Source organism: Primulina tabacum, chromosome 13 (genome assembly GCF_025594145.1).
Source record: "Primulina tabacum isolate GXHZ01 chromosome 13, ASM2559414v2, whole genome shotgun sequence".
In the NCBI taxonomy this organism is placed as follows: Eukaryota; Viridiplantae; Streptophyta; class Magnoliopsida; order Lamiales; family Gesneriaceae; genus Primulina; species Primulina tabacum.
The window spans coordinates 38,835,620-38,847,211 of record NC_134562.1 but is presented as its reverse complement, the minus strand read 5'-3'; the positions used below and the strand labels follow the sequence as shown (position 1 = coordinate 38,847,211).

General features: G+C 33.5%; 1 protein-coding gene across 4 annotated transcripts; it reads left to right on the top strand.

The window, feature by feature from the left end:
• Positions 1–6,945: 6,945 nt before the first annotated feature.
• LOC142522185 (mitochondrial import receptor subunit TOM20-like) lies at positions 6,946–9,308 on the top strand. 4 transcript variants are annotated; one of them, XM_075625359.1, is made up of 6 exons: positions 6,946–7,150; positions 7,241–7,319; positions 7,550–7,719; positions 7,803–7,850; positions 8,326–8,412; positions 9,018–9,308. In XM_075625359.1, the coding sequence occupies exons 1-6, from the start codon at positions 7,055–7,057 to the stop codon at positions 9,138–9,140; spliced, it is 603 nt and encodes a 200-aa protein (XP_075481474.1). In that variant the 5' UTR covers positions 6,946–7,054; the 3' UTR covers positions 9,141–9,308. The 4 variants fall into 4 exon arrangements, with proteins under 4 accessions (XP_075481474.1, XP_075481473.1, XP_075481472.1 ...); XM_075625358.1 differs by having other exon boundaries at positions 9,015–9,308; XM_075625357.1 differs by having other exon boundaries at positions 9,012–9,308.
• The last annotated feature ends 2,284 nt before the right edge of the window (positions 9,309–11,592 follow it).

Genomic DNA, 11,592 nt, shown 5'->3' with positions numbered 1-11,592 from the left:
ACGTATAACCCATGCATTTATTTAATTATTAAAGCATTTATTTAATTTTAAAACGAGTCTTAGTAGTGCATGATTTATTTAAATGTATTATTTTAAATTAATTATGTTTGAGTGATGCACGTTAAAATATTTTTCGAGTTTCATGTTTCAGGCAACTATTTGAAGCGGGATCGAGGAAAAGACCGGTGACGATTTTGGTAATCTAAATTGTAGTATTTTATTTTAAGTTGAGGTTGGGGCATTTTTAAATAATTTATTAAGTTTAGCATTTTAAATCCTAATTCAATTATTTAGTGGATTTAAGAGTTTAAAACTTTTAAAATTGGTGTGTATTATTTTAATTAAAGAGTTTGATTAAATTAGTGTGTGTTAACCTTTAATTAGTATTTTAATTAGTTAATTTAGTTATAATTTCTCCTAATTAAAACACACACACGTTTTATACAATCACACACACTTGCACGCTTTTACACACACTAAAAACCGATTAACACACACACTTCATTTTCAGATTTTATTATTTTTTAGAGGAGAAAACCTAGGTTTCTAAGAACCCTTACAGCCGCCCCTCCCTTCTCCATCTTCCAGCAAACTTTCGTGTGTTTTCTTCAAAGATTTTAGCGCCATGTTCGTCCCGGATCAATCCTCACGCCATCTCCGATTCGGTATCGCCGTTTCGGTAAAGTTTATCATCAAAAGGCACGTATATTCTGTTATTTCTGCATCGATCTCGTCATATTATGTGTCGTGTTATTTTTATGCGTAAAAATTCATGTGTGACGTTCGTCGTTTGAACAGAAAATGGTTTGGATCAGTTTTGGGATAATTTTTAGATCTGAAAACTTGTTTTTACTGTCTTTTTAAATACTGCGACTTTTTGGTCGTGATTTTGAGAAAACTTTCAACACAAAAATTGTAGAACTTTTCGATACCTTCGATTTGACAGTAAATTCGAAATATTTGGATAAAAATCGAGTAAGTTATGACGTTTTTCGTGGGACTGCTCAAACTGCGTTTTTCATAAAATTATGTATTGATGCGTTCTCAAGATTTTATTGTTGCAGGCTTCGTTGGGAATCGACGGATGATCGTTGCTGCGTCTAGCTATGCTTAGTATGATGTTGGGTTGTTATTTGATATGTCGTTTAGTATCGATAGGCACTCGAATGCATTAGAAGTCGTAGGAACCGATTTGGTGTCATTTGCCACGTTTTTGAATTGTACGTGTCGTAGGGTGGACGTCGTTATTGTGGGAGCTTGTACGAATTTGGTTCGATGTTATGGCATGCTAGGATGGGTCTCGGGGTGTCGATTCATGGTCCGTATAATCGAGTCTAGAATGATAAGCATCGCATGTATTAAATTTTCGTGAGTTTGCAATTCCCGCAAGTACACGGACCCCCACACGGACCAGGGCACGGGGTCCGTGCCTTTGTTTTCTTCTCAATGTCAATTTTCCGAGCCTACACGGACTAGGGCATGGGGTCCGTGCCGTTCCCCTTCTGCACGACAAATTTTACCGAGTCTACACGGACTCGGAGCCGGACCTGGGCACGGGGTCCGTGTCCCTTCTTTTTCCCGAGTATTCCTTTTTGTGCACCTACACGGACCCCTACCCGGACCCATGCACGGGGTCCGTGTACTCCATATTTTTGGGAAATCTTATTTTGTCTTGGAGTTTCATGTCTTGGGTTAGTACGATGATTTAAATGAGGTCAAGTCTCGAGTGTTGTAGAATGTCTTAAGTTATTTATTGAATTCGGTGGTAAGCACGAATACCTACGTCTAAGTTATGCAAATTGAGCATTTGAATTCATGTTAGTATGTGCAGCAAAGCCCCCACCGAAGTCCAACGAATCCCTCAACGCCAAGTAAGTATGTTGACGTGCAAGAAAAATATTTTGAGTTTTTGAGGTATGCTAAATGTCTTGTGAACAAATTATGTTTAGGATTGGAAAGCGTTAAATTATGAACGGGGACCAATCCGCCCGTTAAATTATGAACGGGTTTAGATCGAGATTGGAAAGCGTTAAATCATGAACGTGGACCAATCAGCCCGTTAAATTATGAACGGGGATCTCATGTATGTGGCAGTGGATACGTCCATGTCATCCCAGTACTGTGGTTTAGTCTGATCAGGCGATTATGTTATGGGTCACTTGCTTTGAAACATGCATCTACGCAAAATGATGAAGCTATGTATGTTTAAGTATGCAAGCATGTTTAAGAAAACTTTATGGCACGTCTAATCTTGTATATACGTATGTTCAAGTTTTATCTTGCAAGTTCAAGTTTAAAGTATGTATGTCCTATTTTAAAGTTGCATGTGATCTTATTATGTAGTACTTGTTACTTCCAGTTTATACGTGTTGAGTCTTTAGAGTCACTAGACTTGATCGATGCAGGTGAGGATGTTTATGAGGAGACAGGAGGTGGGGACCAAGGAGCAGGCTTGGACTGAGCGGGAGGCTAAACCCGAGGACCGCCATGTTTTTAAGTCTTTATGAAAATGTTTAAATACTTTTGTCAAACTCTATTTTAGAGCTTTGTTGAGACGTACAGTTTATTTTATCGAATTTTGAATGCTCACGATTTTATTTAAGAAAATTTTTAATTCTTCCGCAAATTTTAATAGTAAAAAGTACAGTACGTTACACTCGGAATTAGCGTGGGCTCGCTTCTCCCTCTGATCCGTTCCGAGCATGGTCGTGCTTCTCCATGTGCTTTGTACTTTGCCTCATGTCTTTGCTTTTAGCAAATTCTTGTCCTACTTTGCCCTAAAAACACATGTATTACCTATGCCCTGCAAGTGGCACCAAATACTACAAAAACACGTAAATCTGCTCAACAACTAGCATAATCCATGTCAAATCATAGCATAAATTAAGTGCAACAATCTCACTTATCATGTTTCCTTCATTTAATGCTCGAATGTTGTTGTTACTGGATCAAAATATCAGTTGTGTATGCTTCGAAATTATACTTTTGAAAGGTGCTCGAAATATGTTGCTCCTTGATTAAGTATTTGATCCTTGATACTGAAATTTTGATCGAACAAGGTTTCGCTTATGCTCGAAAATTCTTCTACTAGATGCTCGAAATTTTGAGAGTTTTGTTGTTTTTTTGTTGTGATATTCTTCATGTTCTTGAGCTCAATTTATAGGATTGAAATATGAGGGTTACAAGCTGTCATTATCACATTTTATGACCGCAATAATCTATTTATATGTTTCGTTACGTATCTGGAGGTGGATGAGATACAAAGTGGTAAACAATCGTCGTTAATTTTTCCTTTCGAATTTTCAAAAATGAGGCTTGAGATGACTTTCAAACTTTCGAAATATGAGATATTTGATGAAAAATGCATTCTAAAGTTTTGAAACACAAGATTTTTCCAAAATAAAATCAATGGATAACATAAACAACTCAAAACAAAATATATTTTAAACATAAGTCCACTTGCATGATCGTCCTTGAATAAAAAAACGTGATAGAAATTTGGTGTGCTTGGCTCGAAAATAACTAGGTTTTCTGCGTGAATCTGGACTGCATTTGGACAGAACTTTGGCTCAAAAAATCTTGAAGAAATATATATAGCAGAATTTTGTTACCTCTTGTTGCAGGTGGAATTCGAAAATTCTGAAGATTTGAGTGATTTTTGTTGTGGTTTTTGTCCAGTCTTGAGCCACTATTTATAGGCTCTAAGAATAAAGCTGAATAAAAACCATTATGGTCTTCCTTAATAGCAATAATTCTACCTTAATAGCTTGTTATAACTTTATGGTAACTCAGATGCTTAAGATCCTTCATATTTTAAATTTTTTTGGGTATTTTGTGTTGAAAATATGGACAATATATTGTGGTTGAAATGAATGATGACTTATTTTATTTCAGAATCGAATGCATGATTTCTTCCTTAATATACTATATACATGGATAATGTCCTAATTTTTTTTGTTTTTTATTTTACCAATGTTTACAGTCGAATTTTGTGCTTCTAAAAACTTATATAATTATATTAGTGTTGGCTCTAAGGACTTAAAATTCATGTCTCTTTTGAACTTCACTAAGCCCAAAGTGTTACCTTCAATATATATGTGTGCATTGTCTAGTATTTTAAGATTTATAACTGTCAAACATAGGGGTGTGCAACGATCGGTTTGGTTCAGTTTTAATAAACTTCGGTTCGGTTTTTCGGTTTACGGTTTTTCGAATGCCTAATCCTAAACCAAACCATTTTAATTCCGTCCGGTTTGGTTTTTTTATATTATGGTTTGGTTATTACGGTCGGTTAATATGGTTTGTGTAATAAATTTAGTTATAAATGAGGTTGTACGTTATAAATTTTAAAAAATATATAATAAAAAACCATAATCAAATTTTTTGGATTTTTTTTTACCTATTTTTATCACATGTTATCTTCAAAAATGTTGATGCTGATTGAATTCGACTATTCAAGGTTAAAAAAATAATTAAAAACAAGGAGACTAACAGTCTCACAAGGCATCAAAACTGATAAAAGTGATTTGTTGAGCAATATAATAGCTAAACGAGCCTTCAAACCCCAAACAAGACAAAATACGCCCTCCCCTAACATGATTTTCTTCAAAAAAAAAAACAAAAAACAAAAAAGAGAGCTTCCACACCAGGTATTCCCAAAATATAAGATGAAATTAGTTTGAAACTCCAGAGCATTTAATTCGAACTATGACATATTCATTAATGTAACAACAAACTTCATACATGTGTTTCAATATTTTAAGAAGAAAACAACAAAGAAGTTAGGAACTTTGATATTTGATATGGTAGCACTGTAGCAGAGTCGGCTGGAGAGAGATTGGAGTGGAAAGTGAAAAGTTTAGAAGAAAAGCAAGGCGATAAAATTGTAAACCTAATGAAATCAGTTATATTAATTATCTTATTATTTATTATATTTTAAATGATCGGTTCGGTTTTTTCGGTTTTAAATTTTCAAAAACCGATAACCGAACCGAAAAACCGAAAGTACAAAAAATCAAAAGCATAACCGATCGAAAAACCGTTTAAACCAAACCAAAAAATCCGAAATTTATGGTCCGGTCGGTTTTTTTGGTGTAAACCGTTTAATGAACACCCCTAGTCAAACAGCCTTACTCGGCTCAGTCCCCGTCAAACCGAGAGGGTGAGAAAATCCCTACCCAACTCGCCATGGGTTGCACGTTAGGCGGGCCTACCTACAAAAAATACATGTATAAAGGATTAGAAAAAAATATATCATACATAAATCATTACAAATTACAAATAATATAAATATTTCAAATTAATCAACCGACAACCATACACAAACAATTAAGAATAATATAAAAAAATTTTAAAATTCATCAACCATACTTAAATAATTATAAATAGGAAAAATTCTACTTTTGTTCAGGTATATTTACTTCGGTGTGATTTTAGACTTTTATGTTGTCAAATTTTATTTTTATTCATGTATCTTACAATTTTTGACAATTTTAATCATTTTTCACCTACAATGCTGATGTGACACTACACATATCAGTGATGTATCAGTTACACATCAGCGTTATATCAAAAAAATGACTAAAATTTCTAATATACACACACATCATATTAGAGAGTGTTTAGCTAAACTTGTTTAAAATAGCTTATAAACACATCTTTTACATAAGCAGTATTATAAGTTATATGATTTTATTTTAAAAATAAATTGTTTATATGTTTGGATGAATTTATTTTAAATAACTTAAAGATGTAAATGTAGTTTTTTTTTATTAAAAAAAAAAGAAAAAGAAAAAAGAGAGGTGTCCATGCTATATAAAAAACTTCTTGAAAATTGATTTATTTAGATAGACCCCATAACCAATCTCACACTCAAAAAGAAGATCAAAGTATCTGTTGTGCCCACAAACTTTTTCTAATGTATTCTCATCCCCACTCCTTACTTTGGTTTTATATATACATAAACAAGTAATAACACCACTAAATAAATAGCTTCCAACTGTTCTCTCATTCTCATCAAATATTGAATTGGATGGCATCCTTTTGACGTGTTGTGATGAGAGGTGCCTTAATATCAATCCCTTTTTTTTGAGTTGTAAGCAATGTCCATTCATTTCGTGAACGTGATTTCGCTTTCTTATTATTTTTTTACTCATTCTACTATATCATTTAATCATGAGTCATAACAGCCTATTTTTCCAGAAAGATCTCAATATCAAGGGTTCAAGAAACTCCTAACAAGGACTAGATGATTTAAATATGATATGTACTATATAACGTGATTTGACCTATGTATTTGAAAGATTTGGTTCGATCTATTTCTTTATTTCCCCACGAATCACAACAGAGAGTTGTATGTTGCGTTCAGGAAAGATGAATTACGCCCAAAAAAGAATCTATTGATTCTCTCCCTCATATATGATGATATATGATTAGTTGAGACAGTATTTTGTAAATACGCCCAGAGGGCTCATCAAGAAGAGCGATCAAAGTTGGAGTAACATTTAGACAAAATGATTAATTCATTTGGATTTTCGGAATATCGATGTTGACTTTTCGTCACATGAAAATTTAGTGTGAGATCGATGATATTGATGAATTGATATTCAAATTCCTTGACAAGTTATCAAATTTAGTGCTTTTTGTCTTCAATATTATAAATAAATCAGAATGCTAAATTGTAAGTATACATTTCTAGGCCATACAAAAGCACGTCAAGAGGCTTTTTTCTACTTCTTCCTACCCTGGAAAAACGGGGCACCCCAGCATCGATTTTTTTTCATCTTGAATTATAATTAATTTAGGCATACGTAAACATCATTTACTAGTATTTTTCAAAAATCTTTGGACTACGTCTCGCACGTGGCGCGACAGGACTCCGTGGATAGGGCTACATTTCACACGTGTACTAACGTCACACTTCCCACGGCCCAAACTCATGGCCGCATATAGACTCATTCTTGAGCCCCAAAAGCGCACAATTATAAAATCAGAAACCCTATTTGCTTGAAAGAAGTACTTTGGGCAACTCGAAGATCATCAGACAAACTACATCATGGATATGTCTAGCGATTTCGATCGTCTCCTCTTCTTTGAGCACGCTCGTAGAACTGCTGAAGCTACCTACGCCAAAAATCCTCTCGATACAGATGTGAGGACTCATACCTGCGCATACAATCTATCTATTTCTAAATATGTATTTTAACTTCTCAAAGTCTGAAATTTTGCTTGATGGGTTCAGAATTTGACTAGATGGGGCGGGGTGTTACTGGAGTTAGCGCAGTTTCAGAGCGGTCCGGAGTCCAAGAAGATGGTTCTAGGTTCAGATACTTTGCTGTATTTTGTATCGTGGTTTTGATTTTTTGATTTGTTTTGGATGCATTCTGTGTTATTTTGACCGGATAATGTTGTAGAATAATTGATGAATGGATATCTAGTGCAGTGGAAAAGATTTTATGACTGGACCGATATTGAAACTTTTATTTAGGTTGAAAGATAACTTAGGTCTCGATTTTTGCCATCAAACTTTAGTTATTTAATGGTTTTACAGATGCTATATCCAAGTTGGAGGAGGCACTGGATGTTGATCCAAGAAAGCATGATACCCTTTGGGCCCTTGGGAATGCATATACATCCAATGCATTTCTTTTTCCAGATCTCGATGAGGCCAGGCCTTACTTTGATAAGGCGGCTCAGTACTATGAGCAAGCAGTGGAACTGGTATGTTCTACTGCATTAGATTTTTTGTTGTGCATCCACTTTCCTTGTTGAGATGGCATTGCATCGATTTTCTCGTGGCGCAGGAACCATCAAACGAGCTTTACAAGAAATCTTTAGAAGTAGCGGTAAAGGTACATTCTCCCTACTGTTCTGATTTACAATCTTAGTTTTGATGCAATTGCATTTAAAGGTATGTGATTGGGATTCGAAACTTCAATGCAGTGAGAAATGTTATACGCGTTTCTTATTAGACTAGAAAACTGTCAATGAGTGAAAATTATTTTGGAACATTCTCGAGTAGGATGAGGTAGTTTTATGGATTCTTGGATATTATTGTTGGACTACTTGGTAGTTGGTCCTCTGGATTTTGTGGCTTTCCATTCCAATCATGTTTTTTTGTTTTTGGTTTTGGTTTTGTGGATGGTTGCTAACCAAGTCTATATTTAAATGAATTTTATTGTATTTTATCATTGCTAACCAAGTATTATACGTATTATTCTTCGTCGGTTAATGTGTGTATTTGTCATGGTCTCACATCGTTTTCTTCATCTATGCTATGTTTTGCCAACTGATGTATGCATATGTGTCGCAATCTCTGTTCCTAAGGCTCCTGAGTTACATGTGGAATTCCACAAGCATGGTTTCTCTCAGCAGGCCATGGGACCAGGCCCTTCTGCATCTACCAACACAAAGGTACACATTGCATTTCAGTGTTTGATGTGACTAATTATTGATCTACACTAATATAGATTGTCATTTGATAATTATGAACTACATGCATTTTCTTTTACGTATTTTACTGTCTTGTAACAAATTTTAAGATATTGTCTGTATTATCGATTGTTGTTGAGGAGAAACTCAATATGAAGGAACTTCTCCTTGCCTTTCTCCTTGTTGCTAATATATTGTTACAGCCACTACCAGTCAGTCTCTCCCCCTTGTGTCTGCCTGGCCAGCATTTGACATCTCTGAAGCCACATACCTTGTTACCCACACTTAGACCTCTTTCAAGCCTACTTCCACTTGCATGTTACTGTTGCTTGGACTGCTTCTCCATACGTCTACGATTTGTATATTCATTGTGAAGATATATTGACTGAATTAGAAATGTAAGTGGAAATGGTACACATGTCCTGATAGTTTTAATTGTCTCTTGCCTCATTGGTAAACTTATCATTTGCTTGTAAGCTAGGTTCACCAGTGAATTTTTGGTTGTGTTGCTTGGACCGTTATTTTGTGCTTGATATTTCATTTCTTTGTTGTTACATTAAAGTGTGGTATCTTTTCATCAGCAGCAGACAAAAAAGGCTAAAACTAGTGATCTCAAATATGATATTTTCGGATGGGTAATTCTTGCGGTTGGCATTGTTGCGTGGGTGGGATTTGCCAAATCTAATGTTCCTTCACCTCCTCCGAGATAAACTATGGCATTTGCCTCATTTGAATTTTCAGAGACAATTGCCGAAGGATCTTACCTTGGTTACTTGTGGAATTGTTGTTTTTTTCTTTGGTTGCCATGCCTTTTCCGTTTGTATTGTTTCCTCTTGTTCACCCAGTTGTGATATTTTAAGCGCTCATATTTGCCATTATTATTTTTGTTGCTTTTTTTTTTTTAATCTGTTGCTTAGTTAGACTTTTTAAATCTGTGAATTTTACATAGGCCAGTGTGGTTTGGTCATTATTTTTTTTAAATGTTCGTGGATATAATATAGATTGTTATAGTAGGATTCATTTGGCTTTCCACTTTGGTACGAGGAAAGCAAAAATATTTGATCGGTGACCTCCAGTTTTCTCGGAGATTATATCTGTTCTCGTTCTTCAAAAGTTTGAAGTACATTAATAACTGGAGTTTACTAATATTTTTTTTAATTAAAAAAATTTCGGTAATACAAGGTGAAATATTTCAATAAATAAAATGTGTTGTAGCTTCATTTTCACGGTTCTCTTTTGTTCTGTTTTTAAGAAAATAAAGTGTAAAAATCAGTAAATTCATATTTCAACTAGGGGCAGCAATTTAATATTATATTTTTGATATAAATTTTTTTAATTACATTAAAATAAAATCAATTGTAAATGGTGGTAGACCGGCTGTGGCGGCCGGGCGGTGGTGGCAGGATGGTCGATATTATTGCTTACTGTCTGGGCTAGTGCTTCAATTTTTTTTTCTATTTAATCATGTAATATAATTACAAATAATCTTTTTTTCATGTAATATATATAATCAAATGATTTTTGTGCATTGATAAGTTTCATTCAATATAATTTGTACATTGTGCAAATATTAATGCAATTGACGAGATAATAACTAATAAAGGTTCATGTCATGTTGTATTAATAAAAGTAATATCATTACTTTTATTAATAAATAAAAAACCTATTTTAAAACTCAAAAGTTTCAATGGCAGCAATGGGTGGTTCTCGAGGTAGAGGTTGTGAGTAACTAGGCTGGTGGAACTATTTGTATCGAGAAGGAATTTTTTTAATGTTTTTTAAGTAATGTAGTTATATTTTATGATTTTATATTTTTATTAACTTTTTTATTTTTTGTAATTATAAATAAATAATTAAATTAATTTATTTAAAATTTATAAAATATTAGTTATAAAAATTTTAATCTTTGAATTGAAATTAATTAAGTATAAAAAATATAAATTTAACAAACGATTAAATTAAATTATTAGTGCGTTAAAAAATTACAAAATATGAACAAAAAATATTACAAAACAATAACTAGCAACGACAACACCTAATAAATAACAAAATTACGAATGTGAGTTCTAGTATACTCTCATCGTGAAATGCATTAATTGAGCATTTGTGGGGTTAATATTGTAATTTGAATATTTAATATTGTCTTTGTGTTATATTATTCATTTAATATCAAATGCTCGACTTCCAGTGATTTATTTATTTTATTAAAAGAATATTTTTATTAAAAATGTGTCAATAGATCAAATAATAAGTAATTAAAATTTAATATATAAATTATAAGATTTAATTATCATTGTATTATCAAACTATAAATAGTTATTAGGAAGTAGAAATATTATTGTTGAAATAAAAGAGTGTTCTTTTTAGGGGGACTAAGATGTTATTTTATTTTATTTTTGCACAATAAAGGATATACAGCCTTCTAAGGCAAGCTGCTGTTTTACTTTCTGGGTCTTAAGCTTGGCATCACATTGGCTCACACAAGTTACAGAATGAAATACCTGTTTTTTTCCCCGTTGCCTTCCTTTTATTTGAATTGATTTCACTTGTGTTTGTATTCCCTTTTGCAGCCTCTCAGTATTTTACGTCGTTCCTTTAGAGACATAGATAGATATACCACAGGATTTCTCGGTTCAATGGTCAAGGTCTTACGAACATTTTCCGAGCATTTAAACATTGTCTTCCGGGCCCGCAAGTGCTACTAGTTATTATATTGTTTCCTCTGTATGTCTATATCTGAGCATGAGCAGGCGCATTATTTTGAGAGCTTGGATCTTCATCCAGTTTAAAGAAACTTTTATTTCTTATTAGTTTGATTTATCCAGGAAAAAAAATTAAATATACATGTCTTTGTGGTTTTCTTGTTGGTGGTTCATTCATGACTCTTACATAAGCAGTATTTACTTTTTCAAGGGTCCATATTGTTCATTCAATGTAACTGCAACTAATGATCTCTCTCTTTCTTACATCAAATCTAAAACAACCACCAAGTTTTCTTTGTGGCACAGTATATTTCATTTTCACTGGAAGCAAAAAATTGCCAAAACAATGTATAAGACACTGGACTACAGCATCCAAGTATGCATCAAGAAAAAACTTTGGAGTTCGTATACCTGATGATACCGTTTGTCAGGCTGTACTGGAGAAGATGGACGCACCTTT